Source organism: Psammomys obesus, unplaced genomic scaffold (assembly GCF_907164565.1).
Source record: "Psammomys obesus unplaced genomic scaffold, mPsaObe1.curated_primary_1811, whole genome shotgun sequence".
NCBI classification, from domain to species: Eukaryota; Metazoa; Chordata; class Mammalia; order Rodentia; family Muridae; genus Psammomys; species Psammomys obesus.
Genome location: NW_026596051.1, coordinates 18619306 through 18646009, shown reverse-complemented (window position 1 = coordinate 18646009; position 26704 = coordinate 18619306). Strand labels below are relative to the sequence as shown.

Below are 26704 nucleotides of genomic sequence, written 5' to 3'. Positions count from 1 at the left end.
AAGAAAGAAAGAAAGAAAGAAAGAAAGAAAGAAAGAAAGAAAGAAAGGTTGACCCAGAAGGCAAGCTGATCGCTGGGACTTCTGGCAATCGCGCGAAAGGCAGGCGGAGAACCTACTTTGGAAGATGTCTTTCAAAACTTTGAACGATGCTCTTCAAAACTATGAACACACGGAGGTTGGCTTACAAGCTAGCGGCCAAGGGCTAAGGCCTCCCTGTCACTCACAAGGAACAACAGACACCAAGGAAACAACTCTTAGGAGAAACGAATACACATTCTCCCAAGGAAACTCCACTGGCACAACACTGACCCAGACACCCTGAGGCAGGCCCTCTGCAGCAGCAAAACGTGCTCCAGGAGAACACAGAAGAAAGCAGTCCTGTGGATCACAGAACCAAGCGTCTTCTACACTTGCCCAAAGAAGACCTCTGGACTAGTGCTCCCAAGCTCAGGTCTGTCAAGGGATGTCACCGAGCTAAAGAACTTTGGTGGGGCCTCTGGTGCTCCTCTAGACTTCTGGGCACACGAAAATGATTCTGGCCAGCCTGTTTTCCCTCTGACTAACGGATTAGAGGCCACGGTGGGTTTGGGCCCAGGTTATGCTTCAACATGGTGGTGGGCTTGTGCGCCTGACTAAATTCTGCCTGGTTTCCTTGGAAGCATGATGATTCCCAATTGCGCCCCCTGCCCAGCCCCCACGTTCTGTCCTCTCTCAGTGCCCACTGCAAAGTCACGTAGCAGGATGGCATGTATGCAGCCAGACCTAGGGTTTCCAGCATCCCCAAAGATACCCCAAGGCCCTACACTCACAGAGCTCCATGGGTTGCCATGAAATGCTAATCTGACTCGCCTGCTCTGATAGGAACAGGGAACTCTAACCCGCATGGCACGAAATAAGGAGGAATCAGTACTGTGGGGGCTGACCATTGGGCTGCAGATGAGGATGGGAGAATAAAGTGTGCCCGCGACAACAGTCTCAGTGTTGGCTTTCAGGATTGCTACGGGCCCTGTTTAAGTTTATGTAAAGAAGGCAGGCGTCCCACACCTGGGCTGGGAGACCTGTCCTTCTCCTCCACACTAGGAAAGGGGTGGGTATCTAACGGGAAAGCGTGGCCCCAGGCCACTCACGGCTACCTCGAAGCTCCTGAACCCACACGCAAATGGCTCCCAGAGCCTCCATTGTCAATTTTTCGCTATGTGGAAGTCTGTGTGTTTGGGGGCAGGCTGGCAAAAGGGGGGGCAGTGGGCGAGGTTGAAATATCCTTCCTAGTCTTCTCAAGGGTTGCTCTCTAAAGAGCAGGTCCTGAGACAGGTTAGGAGCCTCTGGAGACAGGCAGTCAAAATCAGGATGTCCAGGCCAGAGGGGTAAGTGGGTTCTGGGGCTGAGAAGCCCCCACCCCCATTCTCTGAGCCCTCTGCAGGAAACAAAGGCCAAGGAGGGGGAGGAGCAAAAAAGAAGAGAGGGGGTGGAATGGACCCTTCGCAGTGGCCTTCCACCAGCCTTGCCTCAGCCAGGTCCTGAGAAGACCCAAGCAAGGTCCAGGCCCAGGTCCGGGCTCTTGCTGCAGCCAGGAGAGTAAATGATATTTTAGGGGCCACAGTTGCTATAGAAAGCCTCCCATCCAGCCCCCCCTCCAGCCCCCATCACTGCGCCCCCTCTACTCAGCTCCCTTTTATTTCAGTGCTGGACCCCAAGGTCCCCGCTCCTCAGTCACCCTTCCTCTCCTCTCACCTCCCTTTCATCGTCACTGTCTCTCTCTACGCACTCCTTTTCCCTCTCCCGTGTTCCCGCGGCCTATTTCACCCTCCTCTCCCCCGCCTGCACTTTTGCAGTTTCGCGTTCTCGGGGGCCCTAATCCTCAGCTTCGCACCATCATGCGTGCAGCGCTATCCCCGGTCTCCAGCAACTGCCCAAGCTAACGTTTCCAAGGGGGTCTCGTACCACCCCGATCCCGGGACACAGAAGACTCACCAAGCCCAAAGTCGCCAAAAGAAGGCACAGGAAGAAAGCAGGGCCCTGCGCAATGCCCACTCCTTCCCGCACCCACACTCACTGTCAGGACTCAGGCCACCTCCGTAGCCGCCATGCGCCCGTGGGTACCACCGCGTCGCGCCTCCGCAGCCAAGCGCGAAGGGCGGCCCAGGCCCGGGAGGCGGCCGGGGACCTAGGCCCAGCGCCCGGGCCCTCGCCTCCCCACCCGGGCCGCTGCCCGCGCGCAGCTGTCGCCGCCGCTGCAGCCGCCGCCGCAGCGTCTGCGGGTCCTCGTCCTCGGGGTCCTCGTCGTCGTCCTCCTCCTCTTCGCGGGCGCCATCGTCCTGGGCTGCACGCCCCGCGCCCTTGGCCTCAGCTGCCAGCAGGTTCTCGATGAGGAAGGAGGAGGCGCGGGCCGGCGTGGCGCGCCCGGGCTCGGTCAGCTCATCCGGCATCGCGGCCGCGGGCCCGTCGGGCAACGCTGGGATCCTGGGGGGGGGTCCCTGGTGCCCGGGGCGCAGCCGCCTCCCGGGCCCCGCTGGGATTGTGGCGCCCGGCTGCCCAGCGCACGCGCGGGCTGACCCTGCCGAGCCCCTGCCCAGAGCGCGGGCGTCGGGCTCCGCGGGGCGGGCGTCGGCTCCTGCTCCGCGCTCGGCCGGGCGGGAGCGGGTGCGCGCCGAGAGCCGTCCCCGCAGCAGCCTCGCCGGCCTTTCTCGGAGCCGCTCGGGTCGCCGCCCCGGCTGGCCTCCCGGGGGGCGGGGCGGGGGCGGGCCCGGGGGCGGGGCGGCGCGGGGGACCTGAGCTCGGCCCCGAGGACCCGCCGCGGCCCTGGGAGAGGCCCCCCGCGGGAGCCGCCGCCCGGCCCGGCTCCGGAGCGCAGGCAAGCGGAGCAGCACAGGGCAGGCGGCCCCGCGTGATGCATTCCGGAGGGCTCCCCCCCTCCCGCACCGCGCCGGGAGGGGAAGGAGGCGGGGCCTCGGCTTGGAGGCCGATCATTGGCCAGCGGGTCTCCGCGAGGCCCGGGCTGGCCAATCGCGTCGGAGGAGAGCCGTTCCCACCCGCCGAGAGCGCGTCGGAAGCCCTCTGAAGGCGCGGTTCGTGCGTGAGTCTGTGTGATTGTGTGTCTGCGCGTGTGTCACAGCCACGGCCGGCCGGGCCACGCTCTTTCCTTTTCAAAGACCTCCCCGCGTGTAAATTACGAATTTGGCCAGAGCCAAATTGCAGACGTGTGGCGCGTTCTAACACTCGGGACCTAAGGAAATGAGCTTTGGGCGCCGTCCGTCCTCCGGCTTGCGACGGGGATGCTCTGGTTTCCCCTGCTCACTCCCGGGCTGTGAAGAGCCCCGAGCCCGGAGGGGCGGGCCCCCGACCCTGCTGTCACCCTTGGGTCCGCGCGCGCGAGGCACCTCGGCCGCCCGGCTCCCTTCCTTCTGGGCCGGTGAGCGCCGCAGGCCCAGCCGCTGCGCGGGATGGGAGGCCTCGGGGAGGGAGGGGACTCCTCTCCCGCCACCGTTTCTCGCCCCGCACGGGGCGGGTTGGACTCTCCCACGTCGGGAGCAGGCCCCGGAGGGTAACCCACGCTTCGCCGAGGCCCGCGGAGCTCTGACCCACTTCCGACCAGAGCGCCGGGCAGCTGGGGCCCCTCCGTGCGCGCTTCACTGGACGCGGGTTATCGCGGAAAGGCGCGTCCAGCTGCCCGGTGCGAGTCCACGCCGCCGTCCGACAGCGTGCGCCCCACTTTCCGGGAAGGGGGTGCAGGCCGCGAGCTCCCGCCTGCGTCGCTTACTCCTCCCAGCGAGCGCCCAGGGACAATCACCCTACCCTTCAGAGGGGAAAACTAACGTGCAAAGAGAGCCCTTTCTCCTCCCACCGTAAGTGGCTTTCCGGAGCTTGGAGCTCGGAGGCCAGGGCTCGCCCTGAACAGGAGGAAGGATGGGCATCGGGGCTGTGGACCCTTCGGGGCTCGCACCCTGCTGCGGCCTCCCATGCCCAAGGCCTGGTGCGAATGGCCGGAAACCTGGCAGGGAGGTGGGCTTTGTGCACACTAGGACTCGATTTCGGCCCCATATTCTGCCAGGCAAGAAGAATCAGTGGCAAACAGCCGCACCTCATAGAGGAGGGCTCTGAGCCAAACGAAGTTAGAAATCTCAGGGAAGAGCCTCAGTTCCCCAAGTGCTACTACTTCTTGGTATCCGGGGCTCAGAAAGACTGGGTGATGTGGGTAAAGGGAAAGAGGAAGAAATTAGCATCCGAATTCGTTTGTAGGAATCAGGCAGAAACCTTAGGCCGACCAACTTTTGTGTTTTGTTTTGTGTTTTGTTTTGTTTTGTGGGATGAAAAAACTGGGGCCTGAGGGGAGCCCTACTAAAAATGGCGATGGGGAGAATCATCCAATTTCTGCAAGTTCCGGGCTTGTACTCCTCCCTGTAAAACCGCAAGCCCGTTGAGTTGGCTTCCCTTTCTCTGCGCACTGTCTGGGTGGGGGAGGCAGGCCAGGCCTCTTCGGAGTCTGGGTTGTAATTCCCTCTGCTTTAGGGCTGCGTGGCCCTTGCCCTGGCCTCTTGCTGGTACGTGCTGGGTAAGTGTTGCTGCAGCTGGATGACCATTGAGTGGAGCCCTACCTGGTTTGGTGCCCTCACCATACCCATCACTCCGCTGCTGATTTACCACTCCCTCTCAGGGAAGGCATGAGAGCAGTGCCTCAACACTAGACCCGGGGGCGGAGGGGCTGTGTTCAAGAGTGGGGAGAGGTCAGCTACCTCTCCTGCCATGGGCTTGGGAGGCACTAGTTGGCACTTGGACCTGCCGACAGCAAGTGGGCTGGTGGCTGCCACCAGGGACAGGGTATGTAAGTGTCAGGAACGCCCAAGCTGGCCCAGTGGGTGCTCACCCAGTTTCTGGGGCCCAGAAGCCCAGCCTCCATGGAGGAGAGTGGAAAGGCACTGCTTGAATCACTGCCTCAGAGGGTCAGCTCTGATGCCGCCCAGCATGTAGGCCAGAAGGGCTAGTTTGTCTCAATTCAAGGCCAGTTTGACTGAGGGACTAAGGCTGCCAAGGACTATCCTGAGCAACTTGGGTGCTGCCTTGGGTGGATTTCTTTTATTTTCTCAGCAGAGTTCTAGGGCTAGAATACTGTACCCTCCCCGAGCCCACTGTCCACCCCCCACCCCACAGCAGCTGCCCAGGCTGTGGCTTCTCTACTTTGTCCTGGTGCCTTTTAGCCATCTCACCTCTCATGTGCGCTGGGATCTGTCAGGAAACCTGGCAACCCCGAGCCGAGTTTGCCTGGCCCAGAAGCTGCTCATCGCAGGAGACCCCTAAATCTGAGTCCTTAGATCTGTGGGAGCTACCACAGCCAGCTGCAGGGCCACTGCCAGTTTCCCTCCAACAAACCTGTTCATTTGGAAAAAGTTTTCAAGATGCCCATCTTAAATTTAAAATTTTACCGTAGCTTTGCTTCCTTCGTCCCTCACCCAACCTTATTTCTTCCCATACCTTCCTCTACACAATCCAGGTGCCTGCCTGTTCTTGGGCTTTGATTGACAAGAACAAACAACCCAATATTCCACATACCCTACTGCAGCTTCCCTATGTATTCCATCATCCCTATGTGTCTACGTGTGTGTGGGGGGGGGGGGTTAAATCCAGGACCCACCTCAGATGTCAAAATCTTCAGGTGTCCAATTAGCTCAGGCTGGCCTTGAGTGCCTGATAATGCTCCCCTCCCCCTCCCCGGTGCCAGCATTTCAAGGTTGCACCATCACATCTGGTTACTTCTTAAAGAAAAATGCAGTAGCGCTTGCATCCACGTCCTCCAGTGTCCTTCACATGTCTCTAGATGGCCGATAGACCCAGTTAGACGTGGGTACTGTCGAACTGCCGTTCTGCAGCATTTAGGGGTCATGACAAAAGGGCCTGTGCCTGACGCAGGATAGATGCAAGTTTTCCTTTGAACTTTCATTTCTGTGATACTAGTAATAAAATCCACTTGAAAATATTTTTGGCCTTTGGTTGGTTGAATCTGAGAGTGGAGAATCTGTACATGAAGAGGCCGACTGATACAGGTCCACGTACTCAAGCTGGTGTTTTGATTTGTTTTCCAGTCCATTTTTCAGGATGTTGTGTATGCCTGGCACACCTCTGTCACCGAGCCACACACCCAGTCATTTTATTTTAATTTTCTAGGGGGCTCAGGGTCCTAGGGTGCTAGGGAGTCATACACAGAGCCTAAGGAGCTGTACCCTGTCCTGCTATTTCATTTTTACCCACTATGTACTGACTCGCTGTTCCCATGCCAAAATTCAGTTACTGTGGCCAAGTGGCATGTTTCCCAAGTCTGAGCCAAAGAACACACACACACATTCACCAGAGCACTGGGCCTCTGTGGTTCGTGTGTGGTTTGTCTTTAATCCATGAGGTCTGGACGGCTGTTGGACAACCAAATGCAAGTGAGAGGGGCAGGTAGCCCCCATCCAGGCAGACGCATTTTTTTCTCAATATCTGGGAAATCAGAGGAATCCCTGCAGGGTTCTTTACTGAGGATCTTAACGTGCCAGGCAGAATCTAGCCTGGGATCCTTTGCTCTGCAGAGGGGAGCAGTCATGGGTTCCAAGAAAGTTCAAGGGTTGGGGATCAGAGCCACCATTTTGCAGTTGGAGAGGCACTCTTGTTGGACAATAAGTTGGGAGATGCTGAGGTCAGAAAAAGGCAGCTGTGTTCTTCCGAGGCCTCATCTCTTCCCAGCACAGGGTTCATCTCACTTTTCTGCTTGTTTGGGATTAAGAGTTCTCTGCCCACTGACCAAGTGAAAGAGAAAAGAGACCCGAGGTTTAGAGTTACTGAGCTAGAGTCAGGTCCTGCAAAGAGTGACCCACAGGTCCCTTGCAGGGCCGGATAAACAATATGGCTCTCAATTTGAAAGGCAGTGGGGAGCTATTGAGGGCTGTTAAACTGGAAATATAAAGCTATTAAAACTAAAGACTGCTGGGTGTGGTGGCCCACACCTTTGATCCAAGCACTTGGAAAGCAGAGGTAGGTGGATCTCTGAGTTGGAGGCCAGCCTGGTGAGTTCCAGGATAGCCAGGGCTACACAGAGAAAGGCCATCTGTAATAGCAAAACAAACAAACAAACAAACAACCTGGAAGAGTAATCTGAAAGCCAAAGTAACCAAAGAAGAAGCTGCCCACTGTCCCTGGGACTTTCAGTGAAGGGCTAGGACCCTTCCTGGGCTGCTGGCACTCCCCAGGTCAGCAGTCAGTCTCTGCGATCTTGCCATCTTGCCGACAGCCTCTCCCACATGACAGCCAGCAGAAAACAGCTTCACTCTAAGACCTGTTTTCTAAGAACCAGACTCCTTTGTTCTGGGTCTCCTCTAGTCGCCTCAGCATCTTCAACTGCAAAGGGGAATTAAGGCGCCCGCCATCCACGGAGTAGGATCGTAAGTAGTCCACGAGGTGGACAAAACGTTGTTGGATATTAAAAACAATCCCTTAAAAAAAAAAAAAAAGATGAGGGGCTGGAGAGATGGCTCAGTGGTTAAGAGCACTGTCTGCTCTTCTAAAGGTCATGAGTTCAATTCCCAGCAACCACATTGTGGTTCACAACCATCTATAATGTGAACTGCTTCCCTCTTCTGGCAGGTGTAAATGCAGATACAACACTCATATACATAAAATAAATAAATCTTTAAAAAGATGAAACTTTACGGGGAAGGTTTTGTTTGTTTGTTGTTTTTGAGACTGAGTCTCATATAACCCCCAAATCACCATGTAGCTGAAAATGACCTTGAACTGCTGGACACCCCTACACACTGGCCTTTGCTTTACAAGTGCTGGGATTATAGTCCTGTATCACTATGGTGCTAGGAATCAAACTCTGGTGAGTTAGGCAGATTCTCTTCCGACAGAGCCCTTGGCTGCATGTAGGAGTCTAATTGCTTCTGACCCTGTGAAAGTCTCCCTTTGAAACTGGAAAAAAGAAGGGGGGATTTCTCTGCATTTAGGGACTGGGAGGCTGGAAGAGAAAGGAAGGAATGGAGAAGTGTTAAAGGAAAAGAAGGAGAGGGAATAAGAAGGAAGAGAAGGGAGAAGAAGAGGGTGAGCGGTGAGGAGAGGAAGTAGAGGGGGGCCTGGGGTGTGGAAGCTAAGATGGGCCAGGGCAAGGAGCTGGGCAACCAGTTGGGGAGGGAGCTTGGAAAAACACTGCCCAGCCCAGGTCCTCACCTGCTCTGCAGGGCTAACAGCTGGGTGGGTTTAGCCCTCTGCAGGACTCCAGAGTTCTAGATCTGAGTTATAGCTCAGACATCTTGTCAGCTCTGTGGCTATCTTCCTCTTCTTTGACCATTCCATGTTTGTGTATGTGTATGGGCATCTGGAGCCCTTCCCAAGACTGCAGAAAAGCCATGCTGCCCTGCCCAGGCTCCAGGAACAAACAGTTGTCCTACTGCTCCAGGGAAGACAGCACTTGTCCTCTGAGTCCGCACGGGACAAACCATGGCTGAGACAAAGCAGCACTGAGACCTACCTTAGCTCAGGAACTTTCAGAGCCCTGCCAGAGGATTAGATAGACCCTGATGGCCTCACCTTGTGCTCGCCTTGCCCAGGCTTGTTACTGTGTCCCTTGAGGCAGGAGAACACCTGAACGTTTCAAACCGACAAAAGTGGACTGAATACCATCTCCTGGCTATTCCACTGACCCATCCATTTCAGCTTCCAGCCACCTGCTCCTTTTCTGATCCTCAGCCCCACCTCAGGAACAGCAGGCCCCAGGACAGTCTGCTGTTAGAGTCTGGGTTGCGCTGCTGCTTTGGCAGTTTTCCTGGAGACAGGACATTATATCATGAAAAGCTAGAAATGCATGAATTTTGGTCCCAGCTCTGCCTGCTGATCAGCAGAGACTCCAAACACATCATCCCCCCTTGGCAGGTGGTCATTAGGCTTCGAGGGCTTGTGGCTGAGGTGGCTTCAGGAGGGGGGGTGCAGGAGGTGAGAAAAGAAAAGGCTGCAAAAAGAAAGCGCCTGAGATGGATGATGGACAGCCAGATAGGCGGACGCTTGGCAGGGGGCCTCCCTTCTCCTGGAACCTGCCTGGCGCTGCCTGCCCAGTCCAGCTCTCTGGATCCCCATCTTCCCCCAGCTGTGGTCAGTTTAACACTGGTGGGATGTCTGGTTTTAATGTGAAGAGCACCTCGAAATAGGAGCAGGTTTGTTTTTCACAGTGGAGCACAGATTTCTGCTGGAGTTATCCAAATCTCAGGGGATCATTAGACAGCTCGGGCTGCCCGTGACCCTGATTGGAAGTGACTTGAGGTTGTGGAAGGAGGTTGGAACTAAGGGCTAGATGGTCACGATGCAGGAAATCGTTTCCTGAAGACTCAGAGGACCAGAGCCTTATGAATAGCACAACTGGTCACTGAACAGCAAGGGAACCTGAAGGTGTGGACAGCTCCACCCTCTGCCTTGGGAAAGAGGCCTGTGGCATTTGAGTAGGGTAAGCTTGGCAAGGAGTTGTGCCATCTTGGGAGAATCTGAAGGCTTAATTATCATCCCTCTAGATGGCCCGGGTGGTGAGGAATTGCTCTGGAACAAGTTCCTCCCCTTAATTTCTAATAGTTCAATAGTTTCTGGTAAATATTCAGTCCCACAAGCCCACAAGATTTGATGATGGCCCAGTCATCCACTATCTGCTCATGCCTCATGCATTCATCCAGGCATGTATCCATCCATTCATGCATCTATGCTCCATCCATTCATCCATCCATGCATCAACCATCCATCCATCCATCCATCCATCCATCCATCCATCCATGCATTTGCCCTCAGGGATGGGGTTAGCACCTCATAAAATTGCCTAAAAGAGTGGGTTCACATTCCTCTCTTCCACCTAGTGAGGTCATCAAGAAGGCACCATCTTAGATGCAGAGGGCTACCACCACCAGCCTCTGAACCTGCTGGCACCCAGATCTTCAGCTCCAAGTACTGCAGAGCTGAAGAAGTAAATCTCAGTTCCTTAGGAATCACTCAGCCTGGAGTGTCTTTTTTTTTTTTTTTTTTTTTATGCAGCTTCAGAGGACTGAGGCAGTGTGCTCATTGTTCCTTCAGTGCTGTGACAAAATACCCAAAGTAGATGAGACAGGGTTCATTTTGGCTTGGGGCTTTGGAGGTTTCAGCTCATGCTCAGCTGGCTCCATTGGTTTTAAGCTGCAGTAAGAGAGACTATGATGGACCAGGTGGAACTCTGAGCTCACTTCATGACAACCAATCAGGAAGCAAAGGCAGAAAAGGTCCAGACAAGACACAGCCCTAGTTACTTGCTCCAAGCAGGCTCCGCTGCCAATCTACCCCCTCCCCCAATAGCATTATTCACAATGACTGCATAGTTCAGAGCCCCCACAATCCAGATACTCTGTAATGGGATTCGGAATCTGGATTTACCAGTTAGGGGCCAAGATTTTAACACCAGAGTTAAATAAAACCATAACACAGCCCCTGAAGCCACCCGAGGTGAGGATGATTGCATCATGCCTCATTTGGAGACTGATTAGAGTCCCCTGAGAATGATTTCAGGAGCTATGCAGGATGATTTCAGGAGCTGGCAGGGTCAGGAAGGGTAGGATTCCCTTAGTGGGGAGGTGGGTCCCAAGCATCAAACATGTTCCACCTGAGGAGCAATGGGCCATGGGGAGTTGTACTCCCAGAATTCATAGCAGTCAGTACCTTGGTGGCATGCTGCTCCCCTAAGAAGGTCACCACTTCAGAGTCACAGCTCCCCGACACAAAGGCCCCAGACCTGCATTGACCGTTGAGCTTCCCTCCCACCAGGGTAGAGTTCGTCAGCGAAAGAGTGTGTCAAATAGCGGGCCTCCACGCAGTGTTGGTCACTGTGTTTACTATGCACGGTGACTGATGGAGTTCTATTTGCATCCCAATTTATTCTCAGCACCTAACAAAGCATAAGTAGGTCTGGTTGGAGGAAAGGCTAGTCTGTCTTGCTTGCCAACAAAGGGAAATAACATGGGGACAGTTTGTGAGAAGGAGCCTGGCTCTCAGCACCAAGACAGAGAAAGGACAAATAGCAGCTTTAATAACTCTTGAATAACTGAGCCCACAAGGAGCCCCGAAATTACGCAGCATTACCCTCTTGGGAACCAGGGACGATGCGCTAACTCAGAAGAGCTTCTTGGGTCATAATCCACAACCCCTGGATGTCTAATCGTGAGGCAGCCTTCTCTGGAACTCCCTGCTCCTAACTTACACTTCTGCATAGCAGAGATAAGCCTTCTTTGAAATTTGATTTTTCCCCCTCCTTGGAGACTTTGAGAAGCCAAAGTAGGAACCAGAGCCCACGTGTGCCACCTGCAGGAGGTTTATGGAACTGACCCATAACTGCTGGATAGAGCTCTGCAGCCCACTATCCTTTCCAGACGTAGTCCCCCCTACACAAGACATTTTGAGGAGTCTCTAAAGTGGGTTTGGAATCTTATTTCGTGTGGAGCCAAAATGAGATTCAAAAACTTCTCATTCCCACAGCACTTATTAGACTGGGGATTTTACAGCACAGCCAGAGGTGCTGGGATGTGGATTAGCATTAGCTGGCTGCATTAGCAGCCCAGATGGAGAGAGGACTGGGTAGTGGAGAGAGACCGAAAGCCTCCATGACCGGACCTCCCACCACACACCAGGCAGAGCCGTCATCTTCTTCCTACAGACTGCAGATTCAGGCCGCTTCACTTCTGCCCTGTCACTTGTCATCAGCTGCTACTGCTTTGGACCTTGACAAGACCCCAGGAGTTCGTGTGGAAAGCTAGGCACAGAGAAATGGTTGCGTTTTGGAGAAGTGTAGGGAGTGGAAAGACCTGGGCCCCATGTCTCCTTGCAGCTAACGCATGACAGTTCTGTTCAGCAAGAGGCGGAGGCTCCCAGGCCCCTGTGAACTAATGTGTTCCTTTACAATCAACCAAGATGTTCTTCCGGCAGCTTAGGGCTGCTTTTAGGTACAGCAGCCAGAGGCTCGCTTCAGGAAGCTTGACTTGTCTAGTTCCTTGGTCTGCAATTTTAAAAAAGATGCCAGCAGGGGGCAGTCTCCATCCCCTAGCTCAGTGGTTCTTAATCTTTTTTTATTTAAAAAAAATTTTTAATGTATTCACTTTACATTCCAATCATGGCTACCTCTCCCCTCTCTCCCAGGCTCACCCTCTCCCTCTTCCTTCTAACCCCCCTTCTCCTCCTAAACGGGAAGTGCCCTATCAACCCACCTCAACACATTAGGCTGCATCAGTACTGAGAGCATCCTCTTCCACTGAGGCCAGGCAAGGTGGCCCTGCCAAAGGGTTGTGATCCGAAAAGCAGGCAACAAAGTCCATGTCAGAGACAGCTGCTTCTTCCCTTTCTAGGACCCACATGAAGACTGCCCATAGGCTACACAGGCATAGGGGGCCTAGGTCCAGTTTATTCATGGTCCATGGTTCCAGTCTCCGAAGAAAGAAATAGAAGAAGATATCAGAAGATGGAAAGGTCTCCCATGTTCATGGCTTGGCAGGATTAACATAGTAAAAAGGACCATCTTACCAAAAGCAATCTACAGATTCAATACAATTCCCATCAAATTACCAACACAATTCTTTACCGACCTTGAGAGAAAAATTCTCAACTTCATATGGAATAACAAGAACTGCTGAAACAATCCTCTATAATAAAAGACCTTCTGGAGGTATCTCCATCCCTGATCTCAAGCTGTACTATAGAGCAACAGTACTAAAAACTGCATGGTGCTGCCATAGAAACAGAATGGTGGATCAATAGAATCGAATAGAAGACACAGAAATAAACCCACACACTTATGGATGCCTAATTTTTGACAAAGATGCCAAAACCATACAATGGAAAAAATATAGCATCTTCAACAAATGGTGCTGGTCTAACTGTATGTCTATATGTAGAAAAATGCAAATAGGTCCATACTTATCACTCTGCACAAAACTAAAGTTCAAGTGGATCAAAGACTTCAATATAAAACCAGACCAGACACACTAAACCTGTTAGAAGAAAAAGTGGGGAAGAGCCTTGAACTCATTGGCACAGGAGACAATTTCCTGAACAGAACACTAACAGCACAGGCTCTAAGATGAACAATTAATAAATGGGACCTCATGAAACTGAAAAGCTTCAGTAAAGCAAGGACACTGTTGTCAGAACAAAACGACTGCCTACAGATTGGGAAAGGATCTTCACCAACCCTGTATCTGACAGAGGGCTAATATACAGAATATATAAAGAACTCAAGGTTCTTAATCTTTTTAATGCTATGACATTTTAATACAGTTCCTCATGTGGTAATCCCCAACCATAAAATTATTTCATTGATACTTCACACTTGAAGATTTTTATTTTTGTTTTTTGACACAGTGTTTCTCTGTGTAATAGACCTGGCTGTCCTAGAAACTTGCTTTGTAGACCAGGCTGGCCTCCAACTCACCTGCTTCTGCTTGCTGAGTGCTGGGATTAAAGGCATGCACCACCACTGCTGTGCTTACAACAGGAAACCAGCATCAAAACCAGAGGACCGACCGGCCTTGCCAGGAGCGGCTTACTGGAGCCCAGAGCACCAGCTTGGAGACCTCACACAGTGACAGCTGAGAAGGCAGGGTTGACAGCTGTTTAGAAGCCCAGACTTGGCCCTCCATAGTCCCCCTGCAGAAAGGACATACTGAGTAACTTGAGAGGTGGTCAGCAGCAATGTTGGAGGGACAGAAGGGACAGATGGGAAGAACCAGCCCTAAACTAAAAAGGTTCACACAGGGCATTTAACATCAGATGCCTTGACTCAATTCAACCTTGGGTATTATCCCAGGTTAGGAGATTTGATCAGGATTCGGAGCCTTGGGCATAATTTTTGGTCAAGTTGGAGTCACGGGGTGGGGGAGGTGTGTGTCTGTCTATGTGGGGTAGAGAGGGCTCCTTTTGCCTCCTTCTGGATGGGAGGGAAGAAGCCCCTCCAGGGAGTCTTTGGGGAAAGCCGTGCTCACTGTCACAGTTCAACCAGGAGTGGGGCCATGAATGCCATGCCTAAGCTCTGGCCTCTGTCCAAGCTCCAGTTTTCTTCACAAGCGTAAACACAGCCAAGCCAACCTTATGAGGGTAACAACCAGCAGCCAGGCCCTGACAGGGTCCCAGGAGGTACATGCTCACAGGTGCATTTCTGCTCTGGCTGCTCAGGTCCCTGTACCTGGAGGCTACACTGCCCTGTTGGAGTCCAACGTGGAGATGTTTCCTAATGAGGGAGCACCACTCTCTCCAGTCCTAAAGGGAGCAAGCAAAGGAAGCCAGGCCCCCCTGGAGCCTAGGAAAGAGTGCTGCCCCTGCCCTGGGACAAGGTACTGAAAGCGCCAGGCTGACCTGATGAGGTGGAACAAGCACCTTCCCCAGACACTTTTCCACTGCCGCCTGAAAGTGAGGGATCCTTGCCCTGTTCAGCTAGAGGTGAGCTCCAGGACGCAGATGGAGAGGGGCCCCTCTCAGGAGATCCCTGCACGCCTAAGAGCTCTGGACTTGCAGTGTTATCTGGCCCAGGGAGCTGGGTCCCCGGAACTGCTTCACATCAGAACTGTCTTTCAAAGTGCCCAGGCTGGCGGTGGGAGAGAACCAGGACCTGGATACCCAGATACAAAGCTGTTAAGAGAGTTCGCTTCTGTCTGCCACCCTCCTGAAGCTGCAAGTGGGCATGTCAGCCCTGCATAAAGAGGGTTCTATTAGCTCCGTTTTTATTAAGGCAGAAACGGAGGTTCCTGGGGTTCAGGGTGCTCAAAGTTGCCCGACACACAGAGCAAGGGGTGGTACTGAAGCAGCAAACAGAACTAAAGCAGTAGGAGTGGGCTGGGGTGGGGGGCAGCCAGAAGTGGCTCCAGGGACCTAGCAGGATGAAGGGGAGCTGCTGAGTCCGCGCATGCTAATGAGGGAGCAATAAGGCCCAGCCACACCGAACTGGCTCCTGGGGGTTCCTGATTCTGGGGCTACCACAGGTGGCTCAGCAACAGACCTGTGTGTGGGAGGGGTGTGTGTGTGTCTGCCTTCAGGTATCTGAGTTTCTTTTGCAGGTTTCCTCTGAATTTTGATGGGTGGAGGATACCTGGACTGGTCCTCAACCCATCTCAGTTGGCCAGCCCCTGCCCATGCCTCTCCTCTCCTCCCAGAACAAGGGAGCCAACTATGGAAGACTTGGGAAGTGCCTCTTTCTGTTTCCTGCAGTAGCTATGCAGTGGCAGTGGCGCCAGAGCCATTAGCAAATGGCTTTCACCCACCCTCAGGACTCCCAGAGTCCCTTTGGCAAATTCCTGAGGCTACCTGGCCAGGGCAGAAATGAGGGACTGTTGGTCAGAGAGTAGACTGAACCCCAGCTCTGTGAGGTATTAGTTGCCAGGTGTGCCATCCAGTGCTGTGGGTGTGGCCTGCCCCCCCCCCATGCTTTTAGGCCTGTGGTCTTGCTGCCTAGGCCGGCTTTGCTTCTCCTGGGTGCCTTCCAGGCACACTAGCCAGGTTAAAGAGTGAGGTCTGTGCCTGAGGCCTCGACCCACAGGATTGCAGGGGTGGAAACTAGTCTTCCACACAGGAGCTTGCAGATCTTTCCCTTCCCTAGCAAGTATGACTGCTCACCTTGTCACAAGAGTGCAGGTCCCCTGCTCTTCTACTCCCCTCTAACAGCAACACATCTCCCAGAGGCAGCCTCTGGGCCCCTGGGGCTCTGCCCTGAGCACCTTAGTCTCCCAGAGGAAGAAGCAAGTCTCAGCAGAGGGATTTGAAGATTTCAGATGTTGTCTGGAACTCCCGCCTCAGGTTCCCAGTCCTTCCTGGGATGGAGGGACCTTCGGCTCTCCTACGCTGAATTCCTTCAAGCTGGGATCGGGGTTGAGTCTCAACACCCAGAGCCTCTTTGCTTCTTCAGCCTTTAAAACCTCTTCCCCCAAGAGGCCACAATCTCCATGGCAGCTGGAGAAAGGGGCTAGGAGCACCTAGGCTCAATTTGGGCTGATGACCTTAGTCCTGCTCAGTCCGATGCTGGGTTTTTCAGGCACCACCCCAGCCCACTGCCCTGGAGCCTCTTTTGCAGCCAGTCCAGGTCCTGATACCCACCCTCAGCTATTCGGGTGATGGTGCTTCTCTCCTGCACTCCTCCTCTAGGCCCTGAGATCTCGGGCAAACTTGGCTAAGCATTCTGTTTGGGGGGATTACCTTCTAACTTCCTCTCCTCCTAGTCCTATTAGGTGGCTCCAAAGTCCCAGGGCTGGAGGCCCTACGCTCTCTCACTACAGGGTCTGGGCCTACAAGTCAGCTTCTCTTAGTCTTAAAATTTGAGGACCAAGTCCTACCTATCTGTCTCAGGTGGCCAGGTCCAAGAGGTACCCAACATGTACTTTGTGTGTCCCAAATGCAAATGTGGACCTTGTTAAAACAAAAACAAAACAAAGTTTAAAAACCAGAAAACAAAACAAACAAACAAAGAACAAAATGAGGAGCACTATGGCAGCAGAAGCAAGCAGAAGACACAAGTGGGCCTCTGGACACTGATGCTATGCCCTGAACCTGGGCTGGAGTCCCGAGGCTAGCAACCACCCTCTTTCTGCTGTTCAGGTAGAGGATGGCTCCTCCCACAACCTGCAGAGGGTGAGCAAGTATTCAGGCCAGGTAGTGGGAGAGAAACAGGGTGGCCCCTGCCCTGGGAGAACCTGGGATGGCCTTTGACTACCTCAGGTGAGCCCTTACTGTAGAATTCTGTGTTCCTGTTCTTGATAAGAAGCTCTTTTCAGAGCTGGAGAAACAGCTACATCTCCTACCCCCAACCCAACCCAACACACACACGCACACACACACACACAGAGAGAGAGAGAGAGAGAGAGAGAGAGAGAAAGAGGGACAGTGAGGGAGAGGGAGAGGGAGAGAGAGAACTAGAGCAAGAGCAAGTGCCCTCTCTAAGCAAGACTATGGCTGTCTTCTAGCTTGGATTGGGCAGGCACCAGCTAAAGCAGTCCTGAGAGGCAGCATCCTAAGCCCTCTGAGGTAGGGTAGGTAGTGTGTTCCCCTGGTTCCCTACCCCATGCATAGATAAACTGCACTCATAAGCCAACTTGGGTCATGCTGCTACCGAAAGGGCCTATGTGTCTGTGATGGCAGACATGTTGGCAAGTCTTTGATGGCAGTTTTCAACTCTAACAAGTGGTTACTTGTAGAGTCTACTCAGCCCAGGCCACCGTCCTGTTCTGTCCTGGCTTCTCAGGCTCCCTTGCTAGCTACCCTGTTACTCAGGGCCACCCCAGTCCTGCCTTCAGAGTGTGGGAAGGAGCCTCAGTGTGGATCCTGGAGCAGCTGAGGCTACATGGTTCTCCACCTCACAAAGCATGTGTCTGGTTCAAGGGATGGAGGATCCTGGGGACTTGTGTCTGTGTGGATTTGCTAATTCTTCCAATTCTGGAAGAGTTCCACCTGGAGGTGGAGCTGCTGCAGCAAAAAGGAGGTGTAGAAAAAAAATTCCGTAGCCACTGAGTTCTTCCAATTCCTGGCGTGGTAGTAGGCCAGCCTCCCTTGGTTGAAGAGAAAACGGGCTCAGCATGGTTAGGGAGCCCACTTAAGGCTACATAGCCACAAGAAGAGGTAAAATTTGAATTCAGAACGCTGATCACCCTGGGCCATCTAGCCTCTTCACACACAATGCGTGCACATTCTCAGGCACATCAGCAGTGATTAACATGTGGAGCGTTTTAGAGAAATGCCCGCCTCTGAGGATGAGAACACAAATCCATTTTCTTCATGCTTTGATTGATTTCTCTTCAAGAGCTCTTGCATTATGGAATGCTTGGCTCTGAAGGTCAGCTGGTTTAAATAGAAATAAGTCCGGGAAAAGCACGTCAACATCACCCCAAGTTCAATGCCCCGGAAAAGCGCATCTCAGGCTGCCAGTCACTTGAGGAATGGTGAGGACAGTGTTCTAGCAGCTTGGCAAAACTGTAGGCTATCCCCCACTGACCATCCCCTGGGAGGTTCCTCTGGACCATGCCCCGCAGGCCATCCCCTGGGAGGTCCCTCTGGAACATCCCCCATTGACCATCCCCTGGGCTGCTCTTCATCTAGACCATCTCCCGTAGACCATCCCCTCGGCTATCCACCTGGACCATCCTCCATAGACCATCCTCTGGGCTCTTCCTCTGGACCATGCCCCATAGACCGTCCCCTGGGCTGCTGTTCATCTAGATCATCCCCTGGGCTATCCACCTGGACCATCCCTCTGGGCTTTTCCTCTGGACGGTCCCCCATTGACCATCCCCTGGGCTGTTTCTCTGGATTGTCTTCCATGGGCTGTGCCCTGGGTCTCAGCTCTGGGAGATGCTGGTCCCTAGGCACTGGCTCCCCACCCTGAATGGAATTTAAGTGTCACAGGGGACTTCCCAAGAGTATCGCTTCCCAGAACTCTGGTTTTTCAGGTGCTCACTTTTGCGGATGGTCCATCCAGCAGTTGAGGCCTTGGATTCTCAGATGCTATCTAAGACATTCTGTGCTCCCTGAGCCTGAACAGGCATTCCGTTTCTTTCCTTCTTGTCCTCTTCCTCCCTCCTTCCTTCTTTCTCTCCCACCTCCCTCCCCCCCTTCTTTATCCCTTCCCTCCAGGAATCTTGACTGAGTTCTTTGACTAGTTTCTGGGAACACGACAGTGAACCAGAGGTCAGGCCCCTTACCAGTTGGCCTCCTGGGTGGTATATGAGGTCAACTCTCCACCTTCAATTGAGAAATATAGAGAGCTGTAGTAACTTGCCCGAGGCTACCCAGCAAATAGGTAGGTCATCAGTCCGTCACTGACATCTTCCACCAGGCCTTTCCCTCTGTGTTGTTTTGTTTTGTTTCTTTGTTTGTTTGTTTGCTTGACACAAACCTAGACATACAGAGGAAGAATGAATCTTAATTGAGAAAACTCTGTAAGACCAACCTGTAGGCGAGTCTGTGGGATGTCAACTTGATAAATGATTGATGTAGGAGGGTCCGGCTCACTGTGGGTGGAACAACCCCTGGGCAAATGGTGCTGGGTACTGTGAGCAAGCAGGCTGAGTAAGCCATAGGGGAGCGAGCCACTCAGCAGCACTCCTTCATGGCCTGCTTCAGTTCCTCTATCCAGGTAGGAGGAACTAAGTTCCTACCCTGACTTCCTTTGATGATGGACTGTGACCTGAGAGTCACAGCATCAATAAACCCTTTCCTCCCCAAGTTGCTTTTAGTCGTGGTATTTTATCACAGTAATAGTAACCCTCACTAAGACAAGCTTCACGCCCATATGTTTGCAGGTCCATAGCTGGGCAGAGCTGGTTCATTCCTTGATGCTTTTATACCTACAGTTCTGTCTTTCCCAACAAGCCTTCCCCCAACCCTGGGAAAGCCACCCATTGTTAGGTAACCCTTAGATCATCATGGTGAGTTATCCATCCTGTGTGGACAGTCTCTGACTTCTTTGGGACAAATTTCCCTTGGATCACAGGTCCGTCACTTCCATTCACTGTACCCACCCCAATGCTGGACCTCATCCAGAACATGAAACAGCTATGTCCTTGTGGACTTCCTTTGCCTGGAAAGGCTATCCCTCATTGGACAGAGCAGAGCAGAATGTGGAAGGCAGAAGGAGAGAGGAGACATGTTTGCTGTATTGTCAGAGCACCTTGTGGGACCCAGATTCCAGACTGGTGTAGCTGGGTGTAGGGAGTCTGAGGTCCTGAACCACTTAGGATGCAAACCCAGCAGAAGAAGAGGAGAAAGACAGAGTGCAACAGACACACACCCAGGTCTTACTTACCTGTTCCACAGCCCCACAGGCAGAAAGCTTGGCAGAAGGTCCATCCCCCTGTAAGCCCCTGGTGTCAGTGAATTACACTTGGCAGACTTAAGAAAAATAGCTAATTTTGTCTGCGTGCACGAGCACATTTGTGCACACCTGTGGGAGTCAGAGGACAACTTTCAGAAGTCAGTTCTCTCCTTCTGCCGTATGAGTCCTAGAGATCAAACTTAGGTCATCAGGCTTGGGTGCAGGTTCCTCTACAGGCTAAGCCAGCTTGTCAGTCCTCGGGCTTTTAGACACATTGCTGATTCCTGTCAGCAGTGTGGACATTTCCTCTCTTTGTCTTGAGGATTTCAAGATGCCTCCATAAAGACACCCTGGCAAAGATACAGACATCAGGTGGGCAGGGCTGGTCATCAGGTCATCCTGCATGTGCTGGCATTGGATTGCTGACTTTGGAAAGTCACACATAGATACTCTGTCGCATCCAACCATGAGGTCCAAGATTGGGAAGTGTCCACCACTGGTGACAGTGACCATAAAGTTCCCTTTCCTTTCCTTTTCCTGTTTTTCAGGACAGGGTCTCACTACAGAGCTCTGGCTGTTCTGGAACTCACTGGGTAGACCAAGCTGGCCTTGAATTCACAGAGATCCTCTTGCTTCTGTCTCTCAAGTGCTGCGATTAAATGTGTGTGCACCACACCCGGCTTCAAATTTTTTCAGGGAGACACTTTGGAGTGCCATAAGTACCCAACTGGGGTCCCATGAATACCCCATTGGTTATCATGTTTCTGATGAGTTGTTTACTGATTTATAAAGTGAGGTACCTGTTCTACCCAGTAGGTTAATCCATGACTACCATTGTTTATCTCCATGCTCAAATTAAAAGCATACCTTCTTCCCTCATGGTGGCCTCTGTGTCCCTGTGACAAGTCCCTCTCATTCCTTGATCACATCCTAACTCTACAGCTATCTGGATGAAGGCACCTTGGCTCTTTTCCATGCTGAGTGCTAGGAGCAGAAACTTCTCCAGACAGGGATCCTGGTTCCTTTTAAGGGGGAAGGGTCATCAGAGGTCAAGACCAAGGAAAGGACTGAGTGTGTGGTGTTGATACCATTACTTCTGGTGTTTGCCAGGCAGAGCTGGAGCCAAGCAGCCATGTTTACTCTCACAAATGAACACACACACACACACACACACACACACACACATGCACACACACGAATGGTGCCTTAAGGAAGCAACTCATGGGTGGGTGCCACAAGGATTCCAGTCTCATAGCAAGGTAGTTATTATGGGAAATTTTCTCATTGCTTTGACCAAACCTGACAGGAACAAGTTACTGGGGAGGCTTTACATTGGCTCCTGGCTCCAGAAGGTTCCATCCATGGTCGCTTGGCCCTCTGCACTTGAGCAGCAGTGTGTGGCAGAGAAGATTCTCATTTAGTGGAGGGCAGGAAGCAAAAAAAGAAGCAGGGAAGGGAGGGGGGCAAGACGCTTCTGAGGACCAGTCTTCCACTTCCTCCAGTGAGGCATCACCCACTAGACTTCCAGAATCCACCAATCAGCAGCACAGGCCAAGGACTTACCTTTTCCCACTCTACAGTCTAAACTGTCACCTTGTCCTTGGCTCCAGAGCACCTCCTTGTCAGGAACACTGAAGCTAGCATATCCTTTCTGGATAAATAGAGAGGGTGGGGTTGTTTTAATAAGAATGTTCCCCATATATTCGAATACTTAGTCATCAAGGAGTGACACTCTTTGAGAAAGATTAGAGGGAGTAGGAGGCGTGGCCTTTTTGGAGGTGTGTCACTTGGGGTGGGTTTTGAGGTTTCAAAAGCCCATGCAAGGCTCTCAGGCTCTCCCCCCACCCCCTGCTGCCTGCAGATCAGAATGTAGAACTCTCAGCTCCTTCTCCAGCACCATGTCTGCCTGCATGTTGCCATGCTTCCTGCCATGATGGTAATGGACTAAACTTCTGAAACTATAAGCAAGGCCCTATTAAATTGTGTGTGTGTGTGTGTGTGTGTGTGTCACACATACCTTGGTCATGGTATCTCCTCACAGCAATAGAACAGTGACTAAAACAGAGGGTTTGATGTTATACAGGCTGCTGTTCTGAAATCCAGGGACCATAGTAGCCAAGGAAGCTCTGGCAGGGCTGAGCGCCACAGCCATTTTTTTTTCCCCTTCATGTCTCCATCTCAGGCAACTAGAGGGCAGAGATACTTCTGCAGGAAGCAGGGTCCATTCTGGGCAGGATGGACACTCTCCATCCTGCAGCACAGGTCAGCCTTCCTGCACTCACATGTGCCCGGCTGGTCTGCAGGCGCAGGGAGTGTTTGAAGACCTCCATCATCAGTGAGGTCGAGGCCCAGGCCGGCATGCTCTGAAGCACCTGGAATCTGCAGTCTGTTTCTGATGAGCTGTGTTTGTTCTTCATCTGATATTGAAAGAGGCTTGGGGTGAGGCTCTGCCCCCTCTACCTTGTGCTATACACCTGGGGGGAGGGGTGTCTGCTGGCTAATTGTTCCCACATCCTTCTGATCCGTGCCAGAAAAATCAGCCCCACGGTGGCTTGAAAGAAACCTGCTAGCACTGGGCAGGCAGCTCTGCACTGGGCAGTACTGCCCCCTCCTGGAACAGACACCTGCTGAACATCCTGTTCGCTTGGGTCGGCCCCAGTCAGTTCTCTGGAAATCTTTCCCAATGCACCATGCACCTCTTCCTCCCTGCTCCACCACTGCCCAGGATGGTTTGACAGAATGTGTCCTGCTTTACACGGTCATATACATGCTGTTTAATCTCAAGGATGAAGGCTCATAAGGAAATCAGGGTGCAGGACAGCTGCACTGCTGGGCCACCACCATGGGGGTGTCCTTGAGTGTCTCTCTTCTCTAGCTTCCCCTCACTTTATCTGCTTGGTGGTTCCCACCTCCAGGAAACCTCCCTGCCACTGTCCACAGCCTGTTTCTGCTTCATCTTCCGGGGAGAGTGTGTCTTTACCCTTCCTAGCAGTGCCAGCATGCCGAGGCTATGGTCCCTGTGTCCTAGCATCCCCGTGAACAGGACATTCTGTTCCCCCTAGAACACCCCAGTACTACCTGGTCCCACCCTCGGACAGTAACCATGCCACAAGCCTAAACTTCATTTCCACAAAGCCCCCTTTGTTGTGGCGAAGGATGTGCACACGGCTGTAGGCTGGGTGTGATTTAGCTGCCACAGGTGAACACACAGGTACTTGAGTGAGTGAGAGGTCTGTTTCCCCATCCCCATGCTGGGAGCCTGGCTGTGTACCAGGGATGCTCATGAGAGCTAAGTATTCAGGTGACCAGGTCCCACCAGGCTGCTAGACACCTTCTAGGCTGCTAGACTGCCCGGCCCCCTCTGTGATGTGTAGAGACAGCCCTGGCTGGAGAGGGTAAGCTCATGAGCATGGGTGCCTTTCTTGCTCCTAAGAAATTGAACAGAGCCACGATTGCAGCATCTTAAAGCGATTATTGCTGAGGAATGGCGTGCAGCTGCTGCTGACCCACCAGCCACCAGGAGGGAGCATCTGCCTGTGCCTCTGGCTTGAGTTGGAGCAACCAGCTGGTGCTCTGTTCTCCATGCAAGGACTTCAGCACACCCAGCGATAATCCCAGTCTACAGCCAATGCTTCCTGACCTTCCTCTGACCCAGCATCCCGGCATGATTTACTCCGAGATGCCAGAGTCTCCGGGGTTCTGCCTTGCCAGGTGCAGCGCTCAGCGTTGCTTCACCGGAGAAAACAGAGAAGTTAAGTACCGTGCTTTGGGTTGCTCGGCAGGATGCCACGACATCACGCCTAAAGCTTCTACCCTCCTGATTAAAGACGTCTTAGTTTAGGCCATTTCCTCCTGCAAGGGGTTTCATCAGGACACAAGATCAGTGCTCCAGCCTTTTCCCCTGCCAGCACAAACAGACTACTCAGCCCCTCCATATCCCAGGGAAGGGAAGGGGGCTTGTGGAATTGAGGGTCAGGCCACTAGGTATCTTGAATAGTGACTGTGACTCCCATCATGCATAGATAAGGATCTATGTTTTGTCAATGAGAGGGACTGTCTGCTTTTCTTAGCCAAGTGACACTGTCTTGGGACAGCCGGTGGTGGGACCAGCAGTGCTGGGGAATCCTTCTTAGACAAAGATGGAAGCCTTCTCAGAAACAGTACGAGGATTAGGGGCTGGTGAAAGTGCTGGGCCCGGGTGTTGAGCAGAGATGAGCAGCCCTGTGTTATTGAGGTACAGAGGCTGGTTAGTCCCTTCCTCATGCCAAGGGGATGGATCCCCGTTCACAGGACTGTTGAGGCTGCAGAGTGTGAATGCAGAGGCCTGGAGGAACTAGACACTGTTCAGAAATTTGACGGGGCTCCAAGGTGCTGTGAGAACTGTAATTTGCTAAGACAGTTCAGAGTGCTTCAATAAAGCAAGTGAGAAAGCACAGACTCCTGGCTTGGCTCACATCAAAGATACCACATTGTCAACTTTAAATTTATCTCTTAAAGAGGCAAGGGGAAAAAAATAGGTAAAATGGCTGGAATGTGCAAGAAAGCCAGTAACTGAAAAACGAAGCCAAGAACAGCCATCCCAAGGAGCGAGGAAAATAGGTCTCAGATCTACTCCAGCCGTCATTTCAGAGAAGAGGTGTCATGCAAATGACATGAGGAGTGGCTCTTGGATTGATAGCCCACTTAGTGGGCAATGGGTCCAGAGAGTACGATGAGGAAACACAGACTTTTTTTTTTTTTTTTTTTTTTTGGCATTGTCATGAGTTCTGAAGCTAAAAGCAAAGCAAAACAAAACAAAACAAATTGTTTTGTTTCTTTTTCTTTCTTTCCTTCTTCTTTTTTTTTTTTTTAAAAAAAAAAACCAACAATAATCAAAACCAAATTTATGTCAAGCTCCCAAGGGGAGGGAGGCAACCTTGCTTGTCTTTGTATAGAAAATGATATCGAAGACGCGTCATGGAAAAAGGCGGCTTAGGATCAGACAGACAAAAATGCAGCAAAGAAAGTGCAAGCCTCATTTTTATTACCTGCCAGACTGCTAATAAAAATCACATGTTATTTTTTCCGGTTTTTCCCCCCCTCTCCAATATCCGTGCTATTTGTCAATTGTGAGGAATGTGTCAATTCTGTGATTCTCTCTGCTTGTAAGCAAATACTCACTTTTGTTCTCAGCTTTCACTCACACGGCCATGTTTTTCTCTTAAAGGGACCCCATGTGCCTCTGAGGGAGGCCCAGGTGTCTGCAGACTGACTGGGGGCGTCTGCAGGAAGCAGGGTGCCAGTGTTACATGCTGTGGGACAGTGGTCTCTGGACACAGGTAGGCAGTGCCCCAGCATGGGTATAGTGGCAACAGGGATGAGTGGTCAGAGAACCCCACCGGAAGGCCACGTGCCTGCTAGAGGTGGGGTGCCACAGTGAGTCATGTTCTCCAAAGCTCCCTGGGTACCTGCTGCAACCACAGGGCACTCAGCCCTAGGGCGTGGCCACTATTCCTGGGGCTGACCATCGGGAAAATGACCCCCCCCAAAAAAATCTACATCTTAATCCCTGGAGCCAACAGATCTGCATGGTTAGGGAAATGGCTCTGGCTCTGTGTGTGTGTGTGTGTGTGTGTGTGTGTGTGTGTGTGTGTGTGTGTGTGTGCGCGCGCGCATGAAGTATGGGGTCTGAGGTTCACAGTGGCCTGGGTTGCCTACGAGGTCCTAAGTGTAGTAACAAGTGTCTTTGTCAGGTCATGCGCAGGAAGAAAGCTGTGTATAGGCTGAGGCCTGAACTGGAGCAAGCGGCAGAGCTCCTTTCTGGAGCCTCTGGAGAGGGTGACGTGCCTACACTTCGGTTTTGCCCCCTAGCCAGGGAGGTAATGCCAGGCCTCCGGCCTCAGGGACTATAAGAAGTCGCTCTCCTTTTACTTTAAGCTGCTGGGTCGTGGTTCTGCTACAGGAATTGCATGCGTCTTCATCATCCATGCTCAGAAGAGAGCACATGCTGCCCAGACATGTACACACAAATACGCACATGCACACACTCACATACAATACACACACATGTATATCCAAACACACACATGCACACCTAAACACACATATGCATACGTATTTGCACTCATGTACACTCTCACCGTGTGGCTTTTGCATGGGTTCCCTCTGCCTGAGACACATGGCTCAGGTGACCTGACACCATGGTGCCCTTGGCTTCATCCTTCTCCACGGTGACCCTATTTAAAGTGTTTGCTTTCTCCCCCAACATCTCCTACACTCCCTTTCCCTCAGCAGCTCCTTTTGGACACCTCCATTCCATCATCCACGCACTTGCTGTGTCTCATTCCATGCTGCTCCACGTTGTCCTGCCCTGTCCTGTCCCTCCTTTGAGCGGACCTTGGAAGGTTGTGTCATGGTCCCAGGGATGCAGCCTCTGCTCTCAGATGTGCACAGACAACGTTACTACGATCCGGAAGAAGAGGAAGAGAAGCATGGGTAGGTTCTGAGAGACTCCTGGGGTTTTATAAAGTTCCTCTGGGCCACCAAACACTCTGCGCCACCAGCTAGCAGCTCAAACTCAGGTTTCACGTTTTAGCAAGTGTGTCATTGGGAGGGAAGTATTCAGTAGCCGTGAGAGTGGTTGGCTCTGGCCTTTGATCCTGCCAGGTGAGTTGGGTCAGCATTGCTCCCGGAGCTTGCGCGCCACCCAGACTCTCAGACCTCTCTGAACATCACGCCCTTTGTCTGTAAACAGGACATGGCATTTCTGCTCTTAAGTCACTGTGGAAGTCAAATGTGACGCTCCTGGATCATTGAAGTGGCCCAGCAGGTAACAGAGCACTTGCACCAAGCCTAATGCCCTGAGTCCGGTCCCAGGGACTCACATGGCAAAAGAGAGAACCTACGTCCAAAAGCTGTCCTCTG

The 26704-nt window shown here is 52.5% G+C and overlaps 1 protein-coding gene across 1 annotated transcript in view; it reads right to left on the bottom strand.

The window, feature by feature from the left end:
- Hmx1 (H6 family homeobox 1) overlaps positions 1 to 2426 on the bottom strand; it is a 3411-nt gene extending 985 nt beyond the window's left edge. Inside the window, exon 1 of the mRNA XM_055624291.1 lies at positions 2054 to 2426. Within this exon, the coding sequence (XP_055480266.1) occupies positions 2054 to 2426 (373 nt within the window). The remainder of the gene's footprint in view (positions 1 to 2053) is intronic.
- Positions 2427 to 26704: the final 24278 nt, after the last annotated feature.